Genomic DNA, 21849 nt, shown 5'->3' with positions numbered 1-21849 from the left:
TGTATATTATACGCAGAGAGAAAATATGCAGATGACTATAGTCCTTGTTTCTGTAATTGGCCATGATGTGATATTTAATATCTATGGCTTTCTTCTTCAATCTTCCATTCCTTGTCCTCAGTCAGAACTTTGGTTTTTCTGGATGATTTACCTACTTAAGTAACCCAAACTTTCATTACTGAAGGGTCCCAGTCATCAGTCATCCTGCCTGTTTCTCAGTGCCTATAGTTTTGCATTAACCTTTATTATCAGGCATGGAATTACTAAGAATTGCCACCAGGAGAATCCTGTGAGTTTTAAGCAGAGTTCTCCTTGCTTCAGTTGTGCAGAAGCATCCCCCAATTTCCTTTAGTAATTAGAATCTACCACTGCAGCCAGTAGACTGGCTCCTTACTGTGCCTGTTGGTTCAGTGGTGTAAGGAGCCAAACTAGCCAAACTGACGACTCATCTTGCAATTCAGTGGGACCATTGTTTTGTCCACTGGTAGAAACACTCCCCATGGGGGGACTAAGATCTCCAAGGGGGTAAATATTTGCAAATGATGCAATTGACAAGGGCTTAATTTCCAGAATGTACAAACAGCTCATACAACTCAATAACAAAAAAATCAAGAACACAATCCAAAAATGGGCAGAAGACCTAAACAAATATTTCTCCAACGAAAACATACAAACGGCCAATGGGCATGTGAAAAAATGCTCAGTGTTGCTAATTATCAGAGAAATGCAAATCAAAACTACAGTGAGGTATCTCCTCACACCAGATGGAATGGCCATCATTAAAATCTCCATAGATGATAAATGCTAGAGAGAATATGGAGGAAAGGGAACCCTCCTACACTCTTGGTGGGAATATAGTTTGGTGTAGCCATTATGGAAAACAGTATGGAGATTCCTTAAAAAAACTGAAAATACGGGGGTGGGGATAGCTCAAGTGGTAGAGTGCATGCTTAGCATGCCCCAGGTCCTGGGTTCATCCTCAGTACCTCCTCTAAAAATAAATAAATCTATTTACCTCCCCCCACCTCCACTAAAATAGAATAATTAAAAAACTGAAAATAGACTTACCCTATGGTCCGGCAATCCCAGTCCTAGGTGTATATTCAGGGGAAACTCTAATTTGAAAAGACACATGCACCTCAATGCTCATAGCAGCACTATATACAATAGCCAATCCATGGAAACAGGTTAAATGTCCATTGACAGATGACTGGATAAAGAAGTTGTGGGGGAGGAGGGTGTATGGTAGAATACTACTCAGCCTTAAAAAAGAAGAAATTAATGCCATTTGCAGCAACATGGATGGACCTGGAGATTGTCATGCTACATAAGCCAGAGAAGAGAAAGAAAAATACCATATGATATCACTTATATGTGAAATCTAAAAATATGACACAAATGAATTTATTTACAAAACAGAAACAGACTCAAAGACATAGAAAACAAACTTATGGTTACTAGAGGGGAAAGGGGGTGGGAAGGGATAAATTGGGAGTTTGGAATTTGCAGATACTAACTGCTATATATAAAACAGATGAATAACAAGGTCCTACTGTATAGCACAGGGAACTGTATTCAATATCTTGTAATAGCCTATAATGAAAAAGAATATGAAAAGGAATATATATATATATATAAAATATGTATAACTGAATCACTATGCTGTACACCAGAAATTAATAGGAATGAATAGATAGAGCACAAGGGAATTTTAGGGCATTGAAATTATTCTGTATGTTACTATAGTGGTGGCTACATGTCATTATGCATTTGTCAAAGCTCATAGAATGTACAACATCAAGAGTGAACCATAATGTAAACTATGGACTTTGGCTGATAATAATGTGCCCATGTTGGTTCATTGATTGTACCAAATATGCCACACTGATGAGGGATGTTGAGGGTAGAGGAGTATATATGTGTGGGAGGGCTATGTGGGAACTCTGTATTTTCTGCTCAGTTCTGTTGTGAACCTGAAACTGCTCTAAAAGAAGAAAGTCTATTAAAAAAAAAAAACCTACAGGGTGTAAAACTTCAAAAAGAAAAACAAAACCCAACAACAACAACATTGTAGGGGGTAGGGTATAGCTCAGTGGTAGAGTGTATGCTTAGCATACAAATTGTGCACATAAAGTCCTGGGTTCCTACTTCAAAATGACACCTGCACCCCAATGTTCATAGCAGCATTATTTACAATAGCCGAGACATGGAAACAGCCTAAATGTCCATCAACAGATGACTGGTTAAGAAGAAGTGGTATATTTACACAATGGAATACTATTCAGCCATAAAAACCAACAACATAACACCATTTGCAGCAACATGGATGCTCCTGGAGAATGTCATTCTAAGTGAAGTAAGCCAGAAAGAGAAAGAAAAATACCATATGAGATCGCTCATATGTGGAATCTAAAAACAAACAAACAAAACATAAATACAAAACAGAAACAGACTCATAGACATAGAATACAAACTTGTGGTTGCCAAGGGGGTAGGGGGTGGGAAGGGATAGACTGGGATTTCAAAATGTAGAATAGCTAAACAAGATTATACTGTATAGCACAGGGAAATATATACAAGATCTTATGGTAGCTCACAGTGAAAAAAATGTGACAATACATATATGTTCATGTATAACTGAAAAATTGTGCTCTACACTGGAATTTGACACAGCATTGTAAAATGATTACAAATCAATAAAAAAGTTTTAAAATTATATAATATATAATTTTATGTATTAATTATAATTATATATAATTATTTAAATTTTATAATTATATATAATTACCTCCCCCTCAAAAAAGAGCATTTTTAAAAAATAATAAAAATTAAAACCACAACATTGTAAACCAACTATACTCCAATTTTTTTTAAATGAGGAAACTAAAGCCTAGGAGAGGAAAAGATCAAAAAAAAAGTTTAATTTCGGTAATCTATATTTCCCTAAGAAATTATCCATTTCATCTAAGTTTCCAATTTTATTTGCATAGGGCTCAGCAAAAATCTCTTGTGATTTTTAAGTCTTTCTCATGTTTCAGTGGTTTACAATAACATTCACTCTTAAAAGAAAAAGCAGAGTTGGGAAACAAGTTTCTTGCACAAGAACAAAGAACCATTAAGTGGTAGCTTATTAATCTGCCCATGAGGAAACTTTGAGGTCATTATTGGAGAAATGGACAAAAGGGCAAAGAATTTGGAGAGACAGACGTGTCAGTTTAGCACCAAACTACCTCCCCAAATGGCTGACCTGTGTGCCATCAAGTAGACAGCTATGACCCACTCTATCCCCATTTTGTTTAAAACAAACAAACAAACAAAAACCCTCATAGAGACCCAAATTAACAGAGAATTAATTTAACAACATTTTAAACCCCACCCCTGAGTATTTATCTGCTTCCTAAGAACCGTGCTGGTTTGTGGACTGCAAATTCCATTAGGACAGGGCCTGTGACTTCCTTTCAGCAGTGCCAGAGATCAGTAAATGACAGTTGACAATCAGCGCTCCCCATCAGTGAACTGCAGGGAAGCAGAGTCAGTGGTCAGGCTGGCTTAAAACATCCATAGTTTCCCCGATTTCTCCTTTTCCCACCAACATACCCAAGCCATCACATACTCTTGCTTCTTTCTTCTCCCATCTTTCAGCACCTCCCCACTCACTGCCACCATCCAAGTCTAGCCCCTTCATAAATTATGCCTAGGTCTTCCCACTAAGTGTTCCGCTTCAATCCAACCCCCTCATCAGTTATCCCAACCCATTCTTCTGAAGATACTGTGTCACTCTCTCCTCCACCCCATTCCTTATCCTTGGTTCTTAAAATTATAGGTAGCTCATCACCTTTAAGATAAAATCTACTATCCTGAACTACAAAATCTGTTACAGTCTGTTCTAGGAGAGAGGCATATAAAACCTCATCACACATTAGCCACAAGACTCTCCTCTCCACTGTTCTGGTCCCTGACCTATAGTTGTAGAAGAGTGAGCAAGCAGACCCCCCACCTTCTGAAGGGAACTCCAACAGCCAGGAAGACCTTGTCCCCATTATCCAGGCAGCCCCCTTCCCTGCAAAGCCAGAAGCAGGAAGCTCTCAAAAGTTGGCAAGTTCCCTCCACCAGCTACATAGCTTCCTTCTCTCTCCTGAGATGGGGAAGGGAACACCCCAACAGCCCAGGGGACCCTTCACTTTCTGCCTGAAACCTTTCGGAACTGCCACCTGGAACTCTGTTGTATCAGGTACTGGAATCGCTGAGCAACTGTACTCACCCACTCAAATCCGCCACCTAGCCCAGCCCTGTTACGTCTCTGAGCAAATCCTTTAGAATCGTATCACCACCCAAATTTGCACCTAAGTGCTAGAGACAAAATCTTGATCCCACCAGAAGTCCAGAACTCTCTAGTCATCCATTATTCCCAGACTCCTATTTCTCATGAATCCTGCTCATCCCCTAACTGCCCAAATCCCTACTTCTCCCTTTCCCCAGTTCTCCCTCTCTTTGTCATCTCAACTTCAGTCCCATAATCGGCAATCACCCTTCTCAACACCCTCAACCTGGAATTCTCCCTGGGACACCACATCTCCTGCAGCTCTCTAAAAGGGAACTCTTTATTCTCACTCTTGGCCTGTGAGTTCCCTAACATTCCCATCCCCAGTGACCTTTTCTCCCACCTCCTTTCCAGGCATCTCAAGTCACACCCACAGCAGAGCTTATCACCAGTAAGACTGGACCAGCTCCCCGGTAAGAATCCAAGCATTCCCACTGTACCCAGCATAAAGCAAACACTTCTTATGTGGCTCTTCAGGATTGTCCTATGCCTACTTCTCGGTGTTATCTCTACCTCTCTTGCTCACTTTATTGTGACCTCCTGAACCTTCTTCCAGCTCTGCAGACAATGCAAAGTCCTTTCCTGACTTGGGGCCTTTGTACCTGGTGTCCTCTTGCCAGAAATTCCCTTCTCCTGGTTCTTTGCACAAGTGACTCTTTCTTATCCTCAGGTATCAGCTAAATCTTAATTCCTTCCCAAGGCCCTACCTGTTAGCTCTTGATAAGCAGGTTTACCTCCTCCATTTTTCTATATCACAGAACTCTGTTTATTTCCTGAGAGTTCTGAAACTTCATTTTTCAGTAACTAAGTTTAATTTCTATTTCAACCTATCATTCCACTGGTGGAAGAATAATATCAGTCTTCTTGGAGTTTCCCTCCCCTGCTCCCGGATTCCAAGCTCTAGAGAGCTTACAAAGTGCTGAGGTACACAGAGCTGGATGGGAGTGAGGTGAGGTGGAGCCTGATCCTCTGTGTCTGATACCCACATCACTCCACGTGAGGTCACTGTGGCATCTTCTTGGGATGTGGCATTATGATTTCATGACTGCAGATCTCTCCACAGATCTGTCTTGGGCTCCACGGGGACTGATACTGGCTGGGTCTTAATGGATGCTCAAGAAATACTGAAGTTGAATTGACTTATCCCTAAGAGTTCTGGGCCATCAATGAGGCCTAAAAGAAAGCTGGATGCCCATGCTAAATCTGAGGCTAGGTGCCATCTTAGAGAGCCTCATGTGTCATTTAGGTCCCTTGAAAGATTAAGAGGCACTGCTATGTGTGCTGCCCATTTGGGAACATGCAACAACTCTTATTCTTCTATGGATTCCTTAGTTCTCCTAGGGTTCACAGAAGATTCACAAGTTTATTGCATTTGAGTTTCACGCATTCCACCTACTGTGGCATAGAATTTTAGAGACATGAGGTCCTGGAGACCATTCAGTTTAAGGTGATCATTCTATAGACGAGTAAAATAAGATCCAGAGAAAGGAAGTAAATTGTCCAAAGTCGCAAGACAAGTTAGCAAGGTTGGGACTAGAACCCGGGTCACTTAATGTCAGGTTTTTTGTCCTTCCACAAGACAATGCAGAGTACACCATGTTGGCCCCGTGAACCACATTGGTTCCATGCACCACATCAGGTCTGTGGGTTACACTGGTTCCATATACCATTGGCTTAATTTTCAATTTTGGCTACAGGCATTTTTTATGTGTACCACTTTGCCTACATCACAGTGACCCTCTACTGTGTCCATGTGCCATGTGACTTGCAGTTACCACATTCATTTTGGTTACATGTATTCTACTGGTTTCAGTGCCACTGCAGTAGATTATATTATCACCCCCCATTATTTGCTGCTCCCACTGTAGAGGGAATATACATCCATACCCATTGCCATGTAACTTTCATTACTTTCCTGTGGGAAGAAAATACTTTCTGCCCTTTTGCCATCAGGCTTGATCATGTGACTTGCTTTGGCCAAAACGGTGTAAGCAAAGAAATGTGTGTCACTTCCGAGCAGAGGCTTTCAGAGGCATTGTTCCTTTCTGTCTGTTGTAAGACTGGCATGTTCCAGAGAGGGTCTACTCCTTCAGGTTGGATCCAAGAATCCAATGGCAGAAGGCCACAGTCTACCTACAACTGACATGCAACATGAGTAACAAACGAACTTCTGCTGTTGTAAGCCACTGAGGTTATCAAAGTGTTTCTCACTGCACCACAATCTAGCAAATTGATCAAGACAGCCATGTTGGTTTCATGTACCACATTTGTTCCACTCACCAAGCACTATATTGGTTTAAATGTATAATGTTGGTTTTACACATCATAGACATGTTCCTTTCCTCAGCATTGGACATTCTACCCCAGGTCCCTCCTATCTCTAGGCTCACCAGGCCACTCTACCTCTCCCCATCACTTTGAGAAAAGCCTCCTTAATGTCCTTGTTCCTCAGACTATAAACCACAGGATTGAGCAGGGCAGTGAAGACATTATAAAAGAGTGATATCTGTTTGTCTTGCTCAGGGGAATAGCTGGAATTGGGCCTCATATAGATGTAGGTGCCTGGAGCATAGAAGAATGTGACCACAGTCAGGTGCGAAGCACAGGTGGAGAGAGCCTTGTAGCGGGCCTGTATGGACTTGATCTTGAGAATGGCCTGGGCAATACGTATGTAGGAGGCCAGAATGAGTGAGAGTGGGGCAGCAACCATGAAGACACTGATGACCAGGTCCACCATCTCAATGAGGTAAGTATCCATGCAAGCCAAGCTTCGTACTGAGGGACCTTCACAGAAGTAGTGGTTGACCAAGTTGGGCCCACAGTATGGCAGGCTCATGGTGAAAAATGTATGGATCAGAGAGAAGAAGAAACCACAGGCCCAGGTCCCAGCTGCCAGCCATGTGCACAGGTCCCAGCTGAGGATGACAGTATAACGTAGAGGGTAGCAGATGGCCACATATCGGTCATAAGCCATGACTACAAAGAAAATGCATTCAGTCAGGCCCAGGGCACCAAACATATACATTTGCAGCCAACAGCCAGCAAAGGAGATGGTCTGAGGTTGAGTGAGAAGATGCACCAGCATCTGGGGCACGGTGGTGGAGACGTTGCCCACATCCAGCAAGGAGAGGATACACAGGAAGAAGTACATGGGAGTGTGGAGGTGCACGTCCAGGCATATCAGGATGACAATGAGCCCATTGCCAAGGACTGAGCTCAGGTAGAGGAGAAGGAAGGCAATGAAGAGGAGCCTGTTGGATGTGGGGTCACTGGAGAAGCCAAGCAGGATAAATTCAGAAACCCAGCTTTGGTTCTGCCCTGGAAGCATCCACATGGTGGGCCTATAAGATAATCACATTCGTTTAAATGTCATCTAAAGTATGGTAGTCTAGTAAGAACTGGAGGCAGACAGGCTAGGATTTTAATTCTGGGCTCACTTGAACCAGTTACTTAACCTCTCTGAACCTCAGTCTCCTCATCTGTAAAATGTGGCTAGTAACACTCATCTCTCAGGGTTTTAATGAGGAGTAGGGGCAATATGTATGAAGCATCTTACACAATGCCTTAAAACACTAAATAACAATAAAATGCTCTTACGCAATCTCCCCAGTCTTATTCCCCACCCCTCACTGAACAAAATGGTCACTCGCATGTCTAGCAACAGTCAATTTACACTATATCAGATCTAGCCCCCAAACTTGTAGAGGTGGCCTTCCCCTCTGTCCGAAGGATCATTTCTCTGGGTGTGCTACAACCTCTCCTTACCCTGTAAACATTTCTCTTGTGGCAGCTGGCAACGTGAGACATTAGAGGGGCACTGTAAAGATAGCAGCAGGAAGGCACTTTTGCGGGGGCTTCATCCTCTGTCCTCAGTTACTCAGCTTGAGAGCCAGTGGGCTGGTTATGGAAGGGCCAGTAGCACTCATCTCAACGGACCTCAGTGGACCAACCACAGTCACACACTCAGGCTATACACAGCCTCCCCATCCAGTGGCCACTCCCATGGAGCTCTGGCCTTGCCCCATGGTAGCAGACTATGTATTCCTGTGGTAGTCACACCCTCTTTAAAAAGTCTTAGCTCAGTCTTTTGGGGCAAGGGGGTGGGGAAGGGGCATGTCAGGAGCAGGAGGAGGGAGGGAAGTATCTCCTAAATCCTAAGTCCCTTCAGTGTGTGCTCTTCTTCAGCCATGAGGCAGTAGCTGCTTTTTCCCCCCGACTTGCTACTTTTGGATATCTTAGAGTTCTCTTGTATCCCTTTTAGTAGTTATCCACCTTTTGCTAGTTAATAATTCTTTGTATTACATTTTCCCTGCTCACATGACTGGTGTGCTCTTGTCTCCTGCGGGGATCCTGACTGATACAGATGCTAAATCTATGGGGAGTGAGTTTGATAGGGAACAGAATGTCACATAGTTATAAGCTATCAATCCATAAAGTAATTATTAATTACAACACTAAAAGGTAGTAGCTATCACTGGAGAAACTAAACAGCATTTTAACTGAGTGATTACATCACCAATAAGGAACAGATAGACACAATGTGTCTCCATATGTAAAATCCTAATAATATTTCACCTATATATTATTTCAGCCAAAAAAAGCAAAACCTGAATCTAATCATGAGGAAACATCAAAGAAACCTAAACTGAAGAATATTCTATGTAATAACTAATTTTTAATCTTCAAAAAAAAAAGTCTATATCACGAAGACAAAGGCTGAGAATATATAAAAGACGCAAGGAGACTGAAAAAGATACAACAACTAATGCAGGATGTAATCCTGGAAACGGGGATGCTATAACATTAATTTGACAATTGATAAAATGGAATATGAATTAGATTAGTTTAGATAAATGCATCACTGTTATATTTCCAGAATTTGATAACTACTATATAAGAGAATATTCTTATTCTCTTACATCTTAGGAACTATTCACTGCAGTATTAAAGGGAAAAGGAACATAATACTTGCACATTATTCTCAAATAGTTCTGAAATTATAATAAAAACAATGGGTTTTTTTTTGTTTTTGTTAAACAATGTTTTAAAATTAGTAAATCTAGGCATGGGGCATATAGGATTTCTTTGTAGTATTCTTTGAGCTTTTCTGAGGGTTTTAAACTTATTCCCAGAAAAAGTTTTTGAAATAAAATTTTAATGTGAAGTAAAAACTTTTTCCAACAAACAAAAGTGAGATTATTTAAAAGGAGTTCTTCCGGCAGAAAGTAAGTGACAGAAATACAAAAGCGCAAAAAGGAATGAAGAGTCCCCCAAGGAAAGGGTAAATATAAATTACTAATGAATGTAAACCAATAATAAAGTCTTGTGGAATTTAAAACAAATGAAAGACTAAAGATGATGGCAACAGTAGCACAAGAAATGGAGGGGTAACTAGAGTTAGTATCCTAAATATTTAGCATAATTGGGACAGTGATAAAACTAATCATTTGCACTAGACTGTGATAAGTCAAGGATTTATGTTGCAATATCTAGGAAAATCAGTAAAAGAATAAATAATATATAGCCAACAACCTAAAATAGGAGAAAATGGACTAATAAAAATGTTCATTAATCCAAAATAATGCACTTTTGAGAAAGGAAAAATGAAACATAAAGCAGGCAGTTCAACAGAAAATAAGTGGAAAGATGGTATGAACTTAAATATGTCGGTAATTACTTTAAATGCAAAAGGACTAAATACTTTTAAAAGGCATATTCTCAAACTGAGGGTTTTTCTTAAAACCCTACACATTATTCACAAGAAACACACCTTGTTCATTCTGCAATACATACATATTTCAAATCAACACGCTCTTCACCTTAAACCTACACAATGTTATGTCAATTATATCTCAATAAAGCTGGGGGGAGGAAGAAATACACCTTAATATAAGGTCACAAACACACTAGGAATATACCTTGCAAATATTAAGCAAAAGAAACAGTGTAACTTCATGAGACATTTGTCAAAAGTGACCATATCCTGCATCATAAATGTAAGCCCCCCAAAAATCCAAAGGATGGAAATCATTTAGAGTATACTCTCTACACCGTGAAACTGGTTAGAAAGCAGCTTTGAAATAAATATAATGGGGAAGTACTCAACTCCTTTGAAATTAGCAAAGACTTCTAAATAATTTATGGGACAAGGAAAAATCAAAATGGAAATTAGTATAAAATAAAATAAATAATGATGAAAACAAAATATTATCAGCACTTAGGGGAAACTTTATAGCCTTAAATGCATATATTAGAATATTTTTAAAAGCCTAAAAATTAATCAACTAAACTTCAAACTCAAGAAGCTAGAAAAGAACTACAAATCAAACCCAAAAAGAAGTTGGAGAAAGGAAATAATAAAGAGAAGAGCAGAAAACAATGAAATGGTAAACAAACTTACAATAGAGAAAAATCAACAGAGCCAAAAATTCATTCTTGAAAATAATATACAAGTCCTTAGCAAGACAAATGAAGAAAAATCAATAAAACACCAATTACCAACATCAGGAATGAAAAGATGAATATTACAATAGATCCAAAAGTCATTTAAAAGTTAATTTTAAAAATTACAAATGACTTTATACAATTTATGTATAAATTGACAATTAAACAAAATAGACAAATGCCTTAGAAAACACAAATTACCCAAACTGACAAAGAAGAACTAGAAGTCAGAAGAATTCACTGTCTTTCAAAAAAAAATTGAATCTATAATTTAAAACTTTCCTAGGTGGAAAACTCCAGGCCCAGACAGCTTTACTGGTGAATTCTTCTAACATTTAAGAGAGGAATAATACCAATCATAACAAACTCTTTCAAAGCATAGAAAAAGAGTAAAAATTTCCCAACTCATTTTATAAGACCAGAATAAACTCAATACCAAAAAATAACATTACAGGAAGGAAAACTCATAAATGAATCTCTCTCATGGGCATTGTTGTAAAACTCCTTAACTATATATTCGCAAATATAATGTAGCAATAAATTTAAAAGGATAACACATCACAATCAAATTGGGTTTATTACAAGAATTCAAGGTTGGTTTAGCATTTCATAAACCAACAACATAATTTATCTGATTAATGGAAATTAAGGAGAAAATTATATGATTAACTTAACAGGCACAGAAAAAGCATCTGGTAAAAGTCAACAACCAATTAAGTTTAGAAATAAACCTCTCAGCAAAGTAGAAATAGAAGGGAACTTTCTTAATGGGATAAATATTATTGCCAATAAAAGAAGAAGCAACCTACAGCAAATTTCATACTGCGTGGTGAAACACTGATAACTTATTCACTGACATTGAAAGTGAAACAATGCTTACTATTACCATTTCTATTAACCATTGTACCAGTGGTCCTAGCCAGTGAAATAAGAGAAAGAAATAAAAGACTAAAGGATTGGAAAGAAAGAAACAAAACTGTCATTATTTGAAGAACACTTGATTGTGTAGGTAGAAAATCTAAAGGAATGAAAGACAAACTAGAATTAATAAGTAAGTTTACAAAAATCCAACATATTTCTCTACACCAGCAACTAGAAAATAATTTACAAGAGCATTTTTAAAACCAAACATGCAATAATAACTCTAATAAAATACGTATAGAAAAACATTATTTAGAAAAATTAAGGTAGACCCAAGTAAATGGAGGAATATTCCCTGTTCAAGAATGAGTTGGACAATTCAATTTTATAAAGACGTAAAATTGACTTATGGATTCAAATCAATCCCAGGCAAAACCCCAACAGGTTTTTCTATAGAAATGGACAAGCTGGTTATAATATTTATGTGGAAACTGAAGAATCTTGAAGAAAAAAAAACAAAGCTGGAGGACTTACCAGATATTCAGACTTACTATAAAGCTGCAATAAATAAGCAAGTATGAAGCTGGCACAAGAATAAACAAATAGATAATGGAACAGAATAAAGTCCAGAATAGACCCATGAATGTATAGTCACCTGATTTATGACAAAGTTGATCCTACAGTGCAACGGAGGAGAGCATGGTCTTTTCAATCAATTCTGCTTGATCATGTGGATATTCACACAGGAAAAAAAAAATTTTGAATCCTACGTCATACAGTACACAAAAATCAACTCCAGATGTATTATAGATTTACATGGTAAAGATTGAACAACAAAAATTTTGGAATCAAACACAGAAAAATATCTATGTCACCTTGCAATAGGCAGAGATTTCTTAAACAGGACACAAAAAATCACTAACCTAGAGAAAAAATGATAAACAAGATCATATTAAAACAAATAACTTAAGATTTGTACCCAAAATAAATAAAGAACTCTTACAAATTGTGGTATGTTCATAGAGAAGTTACCTTTGGTGAGGGTAGAAACTTGAAGGAGACGTCAGGCCATCCTTAGTCTTCACTGTCCCTGCCCCGACCTCGTCACCTAACCAACGGACCACATACATATCCCTCAAAGCCATCTCTTCCTTTGCTGTGGACCAAGAGCCCATAATTTCTCACCCACAATTCTGCACAAGCCCCTCCTGCCTCTGGACTCTTTTCCTTAAATGCATTCCCTAAATAGACTACTGCAAATGATTGTTCACAACACAACACTGGTCCTGTCTCCTGCTTAAAACCCTTTAAGCGTTCCCCGATACCTGATCACTTTAGACAAATGCACAGAGCCCTTCCTAAATGATCTGCCCCCTGCAGACTTTTTCAGCCTCAGCACCCAACCCTCTCCCCTCTCCCATCTTTTCCATACAAGCATAATCTCCATAGGAGTAAACCAGTTCCATGTATGTCTCCACTTCTGTCACACCTTCAGACCTTTGCCTAGGTCTTCATGGAAGAGCCATGCCACCTGCTTCCCTGCTGCCCACACACTCTATTGCACATCCAACCTTTATTCCCACAGTAGGACTCAGCTCAGGTGTCATCCCATCAGGAAGCCTTCCCAGACCTATTCCCCATCTCCCACCTCCAAACCTTGATTAGATGCTTCCCTTATCTCTCACAGGCCCCAGCGATCATTGGCAGATTATAACCTAAGTAATCCCAGAGAGTTCTGATAGAAAGTTCAATAACTAATATCTTGGGAAAATGTTCTCCCTCTCATGTTAATTCCCACTAATTGAGTTGGAACATCCATAATAAAGTACGGACACAGGGGTAAGTTGATAACCTCCCTTTCAGTAATAATAATAGCTAATGTTTAGTGAACAATTTCTTTGTGCCAGGCATTGCTACACTAACTTTATCTCATCCTCACAACAACTTATTGAGGTAAGTACTATTACCTCCATTTTACAGATGAAAAAGACTAAGGCACAGAGAAAATAAATGATTTGTTTCAAATTTTATGGTTTGTGTGAAGGACAACCAAGGCAGTTTGGCTTCAGAGCCAACACTTAATTATCCTCTCCTGCTTCAGGTGAACAGGCTCTAAGTGAGAAAGGTAAAGAATGCAAACTTCCCCTGTCTTACCGCAATCTGAGCCTTGTGAAGTTTGGCATGAGATACTACAGAATCATGGCCTATGAGGTGCAGCTACCAGACTAGACATGGGAATGGAGATATCATTTAGTTGGGGGAAAAAGTCTCCTAAGATTCTGTCAGTCCGGCAGTCTTAGTCTTAATTTACAACAGCCTAGACAACTGGGCGGCAGGGGGTGGGGGTGGGTCCAGATCATTGCAGTAACTGATGTCACTGTTGAAGGCTTCTCCCAGCATAACCCTCATTGTCCTTTCATGGATGTCTCTTAGCAAGACTCGGAGATCTCAAGCTCAGGAAATTGTATTATTCATTTTCTGTTTCTGGCTCCTAGAATATGCCTTGACACAAGGACCTATCAGTAAATATTTACTAAATGAATACATGAAAGAGGGAAGAAGGTCTAGGAAGAAAGAATGGGTGGGGATTGAGGTATGAGGTGGTGAAGGAAGATGAGTGAGGAACGAGGGAAGGGCACAAAAGGGATATTGGGGTGCAAGCACAGAGAGGACCAGGGACTGGATGACTTGCTATCTCTGACCTCTGGCCCTCACAGGTGCCTGGCTTCTGCCCATAGCCTCAAGCCCAGTGACCATCTCACCCCTCAGGTATCCACAGAGGCAAGTCCTGGAGAGACTGTCACTTGTTCTTAAGGGAAAGAGACTGAACAGGAAGCGCCCAGGGCTAGTCCAGTGAGCCAGGATTCCAGGCAACCCAGTCTCCAGAAAAGCCCTGTGTTTCTGAGAGTTCGGAGGCTGGACCCCCTGCCCTCTCTCCATTGTGCAGCTCTCTGCACCCGGCCAGGCCAGCCGTGGCTCATGAAGGCCTTGCCTGTCAGGACCTCGGGTACAGATGTTGGGAGCCTCAGCCATTCCAAGCTCCTCCCAATGGGCCAAGTTGCTGAGGCTTTATAGTCCTGCCTCCTCACCAGGTTTTTCTGGGAGAGCATGGATGGGTAGGGCCACCCCCTGCCACCTGCCACCTCCATCCCTGTCCCTGGTGGGGATGCCAAGATGGAATTCCCTGAATGCTGTCAATAAGAACCCCACAAGGAACAGGCCCCTGGGGACAGAGCAGGAGGAAACCACACCCAGGTTGGAGATGGGGAGGGACCTGTCTACTTCCTTTTCTAGTCTTCGGGGGGGGGGGGTATGACCAGCCCAGGGGAGCGGTGGTTGTTACCTGGTCACCTTGTAGAAAGGTCAAGAACTGAAGGCTTCATGCTGAGCCCTTCTCACCTCCCAAACCCCTGGGCCCCACTGTCAGTCAGAACAGGTCTGAGTCCCATCCCTGTTCTTTAATGAACTACCCTGAGCAAACACAACTCCTCCACTCCCCCCCAGCACGATCCCTTAGACGGGTTACTCAGCCTCTCTGACAATCATTAAAAGTTGACCACGGAGCACCTACCTTACTCTTGACCCAGGTCCTGACAAACAGCATCTGAAAGGTAAGCAGTAGCAGCTGCGTGTTACACACAAGGAAGTCGAAGCCCAGCGGACAGAGGACCTTGCCCCAGGGCTCTCGTCTTCTAAGGGCAGAACCAGAGTGTGGGTGAGGGTCTACCAAGTTCCAGTGCCCTTTCTCTTCAACTTGCTGTGATTCTGCCTCAGTTTGTCCCTCCGTAAAATAGCAATAATCTCTTCATAATCCCGACTTTCTGGGACTGCTGGGAGAATTCAAGGAGGCAGCGTGTTGAAAGCCTGGGCACGAGTCCCGGCCACGCCTTCCGTGACTGTGACCTCTCACGTCTGCCTTCTGTCTGGATCTTGGTTCCCCCTCCACTCGGGGAGAGAAGGTTGGGCTCGGAGGTCCCTCAGGTCAGCCACAGGTCACCAGAGCCAACCACTGACTTTTCAGAAATGTTGTGAGGTGGCGTTAAACAAGGTCATCATCATAGTTAAACTGTATAATCTATAACCATACAACTTGAATCAATTATGTTATAAACAAAGTCAGTGGACCTTGCAAGTATTCTGGTAAGTGAAGTAAAGCCGACAGAAAGACTAATACTGTATGATCTCAGTTATACATGGAATCTAAAAACATCGAACTCCTAGAAACAGCAAGTAGAGCATGGCTGCCAGGGGCTGGAGGTGGGAAAATGGAGAGGGGTCGGTCAAAGGGTACAAACTCTCAGTTACAAGATAGTAAGTTCTGGGGACCTAACATACAATATGGTGACTACAGTTAACAACATTGTCTACTTGAAAGCTGTTGTGAAAGTAAAGTTTTAATATTCTTACCATAATGGCAACAACAAAATGGTAATTATGTGAGGTGAAGGATGTGTAAACTAACCTTATTAACTGTTTCAACACTGTATGCATGTGTTTTATCACATTGTACACCTCAAACTTACGCAATGTTATATATCAATGAAATCTCAATAATTTGGAGTAGGAAAAGAAAAATCAGTTTACAAAGTGAGAAAAAAACAAAGGTCAAAAACAAAAGCTCCAAACTCTTCTCCCAGTTACTCTACCACTGAAGTGCAGGTATCTGTTCTCTGTGTTATAGAAGTTGTTTGCACCTACTGGATCTGTTTAGTGGAAGCACTCTATAAGGGTATGCTCCGTGCCTCTCTCCCCACCTCTGAGCTCAAAGACATTACATTAGCTTGAAATGTGGCCATGAGGGGTGTATTTACCCAACACAGTAATTGGCAAACAATACAAATCAGAACTCCTCCCTGCCCTTCCAGGACTGATTGGTAAGCATTTATCAGGGCACCTCTGATTCTAGCCCTGAGTCCTAAGAGTCTATAGACATCTCAGGACAGCCTAGTGCTGGAGACACCCCACTCTGCCAACGTCAGGGGCTAGGGGACCCTCAATGAGCAGCCTTCATCCAGGAGAAGCCCAGCCCAACAGCTCAGTCACTCTCAGCCTGGTCCTCCTTGCCTGGCCCCAACAGAGGCTCCCAGACAGCAACCCCTCACACTTTCCTCTGGACCTTCACCAGCGTCCTCACAGACCTCCGCAGGCCCAGCTGTGGTTGAGGCCTCCTGATGCAGGACATGCAGCAGACCAGCTCTGCCATTTTGCTGCTCAGGGAAACACCGGCTCTCACTTTTAGGGACAAAGTCCAAGGGCGCTCACAGCCTACTTTGCACAGGCTTTGGGCAGAAGGGATTTGACAGGTGAGAAAACAGTGTTAGAAAGGATAAAGGACTCATCCAAGGTCATACGGCTGCTAAGGGAGGACCCCAGAAGTAAACGGAGGCCACTGCTACCCAACATGGCCGTGTCTTCTGAGTCAAGAGTCAGTTCCCACTCCTCTAAAGTGGGGAAGACCCATTCCTTTCACAGGGTATGATACAGATCTAGAGAAGGCACATGTGGGTGGTTGGGCCCAATGCTTAGCACAGAATAACTGTCTAATAATGGTTAATCTCATCCCTGTGCGGTGACTTGTTCAAGGTCAGAGGTAATCTACAATCATAGGATGAAACTCAGGCCACATTGATTTTTTAGATGGCAGTATTACTTAAAGACTGCCTAGCATGGTCCTACCGTCTATCTCCCAGATAAATGAAATGTGACCAGGCAGAGATGAGGGATTTGGCCAAGACCATGCAGCTAGAAAATGGTAGAGCTGACACCAGCACCCTGGCGCCTGCTTCTTGGGCTGGGACTGTGTCCACAACCTCATGCGCTTCCGTGCTGAAGTCTAACCTAATGGCTATACCTGAACTCTAACTGAGATCCTTCCTGCTGTCCCGAGAGCGGGCTGTGATCACCAGTGGGGTTAGGGCCGGCTGGAGCTTGGCATGAGGGAGAAGACTGGACTTTGAATGCTTAATTCTGAGCCAGGTGGGCCCGCAGGCCTCAAGGAGAAGAGGATGGGCTGGCAAGAAGGGGAAAATTAGGGCTGTTGCAGCCCTAACAACCTGGGACTCTGTAATTGGCCCCAGACCAAGAATGCCTCTGGGAGGCACTCTGTGGGAATTAGCTCTCATTTGCTAAGACAGGTGCCCCAGGAAGTTTTCTGGGTTTGTGTCTGGGGAGGAAGCTGAGGGGAACGGCAGGAGGTGGGGATGGTACTAACGATCAAGATCATCTTCATGGTCCTTCAGGACATGCTCACATACAAAGCACCTTCATGTGTGTTTTCTCACCAGGTCCTCCCAGCGCTCCTGGGAGGGAGGTGCTATTGTCCATTTTACAGATGGTGGCAATGATGATGACAGATACTTACTGCGCAATTGTCATGGGTCTAGGCCTGAAGGAGCTATTGATTGCTGGTTTTGGTCCTTTCACTGCTCTCTACGTCAGAAGGGGCCTTCAAGGTCAACGTGTCTAGTTCCCTACTCTCTTTCACAGCCATGAAAATTAAAGCTCAGATAAGGAAGGTCATTGGCCTTCATGAGTTAGTGTAAGTGGTTAGAACCTAGAAGTCCTACCTCCCAGCCATGGACCCATTTCATTGACCTCAGGCTCCCTCCTCTGCTTTGTTCTCCAGGAATTTGGAAAAAGTGCTGCCCACTCACTCAGTAATGATTAGATAATTGCAGATATTTTATCACGCCTGCTCTCAGAATCTTGATTTCTGGGTGTTTGTAACCCCCGAGGCTGTAAATCTTGTCTGAGGCAATGAAAGTGCACATAGGTCAGACAAGCTAATAGGGCAGTAATAATAATGACAACAACAATAAAACAACAATAATAGTAATGAAAGTAATAATAGCAAAATAGTTATGGGTGTTGCTTCTCATGTGTTTTACTTATAATAACCCATTTAATATTCAAAATACCCCTATGAGTTAATATCCAAAATATATAACAGCTCATACAACTCAATATCAAAAAAAAAAAAAACAACCAAATCAAAAAGTGGGCAGAAGACCTGAATAGACATTTTTCCAAAGAGGACATACAGATGACTGACAGGCACATGAAAAGATGCTCAGCATCATTATTAGAAAAACACTGATCAAAATATCAATGAGATATCGCCTCACACCTGTCAGAATGACTAGCAACAAAAAATCTACAAATAATGAATGTTGGGGAAGATGTGGAGGAAAGGGAACCCTTATACACTGTTGGTAGGAATGTAAGTTGGTGCAGCCACTGTGGAAGACAGCATGGAGGTTCCTCCAAAAACTAAAAATAGAACTACCAAATGATCCAGCAATTTCACTCCTGGGTATATATCCAGAAAAAAGGAAAACACTAATTCAAAAACACTCCCTACCATTCATAGCAGCATTATTTACAATAGCCAAGACATGGAAGCAACCCAAGTGTTCATCAACAGACGAATGGATAAAGAAGGTGTGATTTTATATATATATATATTTGCACACAATGGAATACACACACATATACACAATGGAATACTACTCAGCCATTAAAAAGAATTAAATTCTACATTTGCAGCAATGTGGTTGGACCTATAGAATATTATACTTAGTGAAATAAGTCAGAGAAAGAGGACTATTACATGATATCACTTACATGTAGAATCTAAAAAATAATACAAATTAATGTATATGCAAAACATAAATAGACTCACAGATACAAAGATCAAAGTAGCAGTTACCAGTGCGGAGAGGGGAGGGGCGAATTAGAAATATGGAATTAAGAGATACAAACTATTGTGCATAAAATAGATAAGCAAAAAGGATATATTGTATAACCCAGTAAATTATAGCCATTATCTTGTAATAACTTCTATTGCAATGGTCTATAAAAATATCAAATTACAATGCTGTACACCTAAAATTAACACAAGTCTAAATCAACTATACTTCAGTTTTAAAAATCCCTATGAAATAGTGCTACCTTCATCATTTTGCAGATGAAGAAACTGAGCACAGAGATTTAGTAACATGACAAACGTCCAACAGCCACTAATTGGCAGTCTAAAATTTAAAAGTCGTGTGATGTTAGAAGTTTAACAACCAACTCTCTAGAAAGAAAGAAGGGGAAAAAGAATAAATCAAGCCTGATTTGCAGCCAGGCTGGCCTTGGTGAGTCAAAGTCCAAGTTGCTGAGCCCATGCATAGCATCCATCCCAGCCACCAAAGCCATGTTTTCCTGAGTCCACTGGACAATGCTAGTGGTGGCTGGCGAAAGAGGCCAACTGGTATCCACAGATGGATACCATCCACAGATGGATCATCCTATCCACTTAATTATTAAAATCCTTCTCTGCAGGAAGACTGTGATTCTTCAAAATTAAAAACATTTGTGCTTCAAAGGACACCACCAAAAAAGTAAAAATGCAACATACAGAATGGGGCTGCCAGAAGTATTTGCAAATGATAAATGTGATAAGGGACATTTGTCTACAATATATAAAGAACTCTTTACAACTCATTAACAAAGAGACAACTAACCAAATGAAAAAGTGGGTAAAGGATCCAAATACACATTTCTCCAAAATATACAAATGTCCATTAAGCACAGGAAAAGATACTCAGCATTAGTGGTCATCAGGAAAATGCAAATCAAAAACACAATGAGATACCACTCCACACCCACTAGAATGGCTATAACCAAAAGCACAGATAATAACATGTTGTCAAGGATGAGGAGACAATGGAACCTTCATTCACTGCTGGTGGGAAAGCAAAATGGTGCAGCTACTTTGGAAACCAATCTGGCAGTTCCTCAAAAGTTTATAAACACAGAGTTAACACATAACCCAGCAATTCTATTCCAAAGTATATACCTAAGAGAAATGAAAATCTATTTCCACATAAAATCTTATTAAAAAATGTTTATATCAACACTGTTTATAATAGCCAAAAAGCAGGGGGAAACCTAAATGGGCAAACCCAAATGATGAATGGATAAACAAAACATGGTATAAATGGAATATTATTCAGCCATAAAAAGAAATGAAGTACTGATACATGCTGCAATATGGATGAACCTTGAATGTATTGTGTCAAATAAAAGGAGCCAGTTACAAAAGACCACATATTGTATGACAACATTTATATGAAATGTCCAGAACAGGCAAACCCACAGAGACAGAAGGCAGAGCAGTGGTTGTCTAGGGTTGGGGGGATGAGGAGAATGGGGAGTGATGGCTAAAGGGTGAAGTATTTCTTTTTGGAATGATGAGAATGTTTTAAAAGTGACTGTGGTGATGGTAGCACAACTCTGTGAATACACTAAAAAACACTGAATTGTTCACTTCAAATGGGTGAATTGTATGGTATGTAAATTATATCTCAAAGAGTCTATTAAAAAATTAAAAGAAGCAACAATAGATTGAGAGTAAGAGAGAGTCCCCTACCTGCGTCTAAGGCCCAGAAGTTCACACAGTAACTCTCCAAGCACTGCCCTGCCCGGTGGTCCCAGCAACCCTGTGGTGAGGGGACTACCCCCTTTTTAAAGATATTACAGTTGTGTGTGACAAACCCTATTTCCAAAAGGAAAGGAGGAAACCAGCTTAGGTCCCTACCTTTGCCAGGCTCTTCACATCATCTCCTTTAATCCTTGAAATACCCTGTAAAGAAAGTATTAATGCCCCACTTTATACACAAGGAAACTCAAGCTCAGAGAATTGTAAGCCCTATGTCCTAAGACACACAGCTACAACGTGACAAAGCAGGATTTGAACCCAATTCCACTGCTGCAGCCCTTCCCTCTGTGCCACCCCTGGTGCCCAGGACCCGAGTTCTGTGTCCCAGCTGCCGAGTGTCTGCTGGCACTCTGGCCCCCGCCCCAGCCCCACACTGCTGCTCAGTGCTTGCTTCCTGCCCACTTCTCTCTCCAGCCAGCCTGTCTCCGCCTGTACAAAGGGAACAAAGAGCTAGCCTTAGCATTGCAGCCAGTTGGCCTGATTCTCTGGGGGAAGAAATTCTGCTGCCAGAGAAGCCTGCCTGAGCCTAAGGAAGCCCTGGGGGCCCCAGAGGAAAGGGGAAAAAAACCCACTCACCATTGCAAAAGAGCCAGACCAGAGAGCCTCTGCCGTGCCTGTGGAGGGAGCCCCTAAGAGGGGTGGGGAGGGATCCGTTTTCCCATGGGAACTCATGGCTAGAATCCCCATCGTGGAGCAGAAGGCTCCACAGTAGCGTAGCAATAAAACAGGGACATTCTTG

The 21849-nt window shown here is 41.4% G+C and overlaps 1 protein-coding gene across 11 annotated transcripts in view; it reads right to left on the bottom strand.

Moving 5' to 3' along the window:
- Window positions 1-6678: 6678 nt before the first annotated feature.
- Window positions 6679-21849, bottom strand: part of LOC102517729 (olfactory receptor 2A12) — a 187512-nt gene continuing 172341 nt past the window's right edge. For 10 of the 11 annotated variants that reach the window (XM_032494016.1, XM_032494010.1, XM_032494011.1 and 7 more), the window contains 3 exons: window positions 15198-15230; window positions 12659-12782; window positions 6679-7662 (listed from right to left, as the gene is read on the bottom strand). In XM_032494016.1, the coding sequence (XP_032349907.1) occupies window positions 6708-7662; window positions 12659-12771 (1068 nt within the window). In that variant the 5' untranslated portion in view covers window positions 12772-12782; window positions 15198-15230 and the 3' untranslated portion in view covers window positions 6679-6707. Of the gene's footprint in view, window positions 7663-12658; window positions 13034-15197; window positions 15231-21849 lie in introns of those variants that run through there. The other variant, XM_006173081.2, reaches the window with a different exon arrangement.

Source organism: Camelus ferus, chromosome 13 (assembly GCF_009834535.1).
Source record: "Camelus ferus isolate YT-003-E chromosome 13, BCGSAC_Cfer_1.0, whole genome shotgun sequence".
Classification (NCBI taxonomy): Eukaryota; Metazoa; Chordata; class Mammalia; order Artiodactyla; family Camelidae; genus Camelus; species Camelus ferus.
The sequence above is the reverse complement of the archived record's forward strand: the minus strand, read 5'-3'. Positions and strand labels throughout refer to the sequence as shown.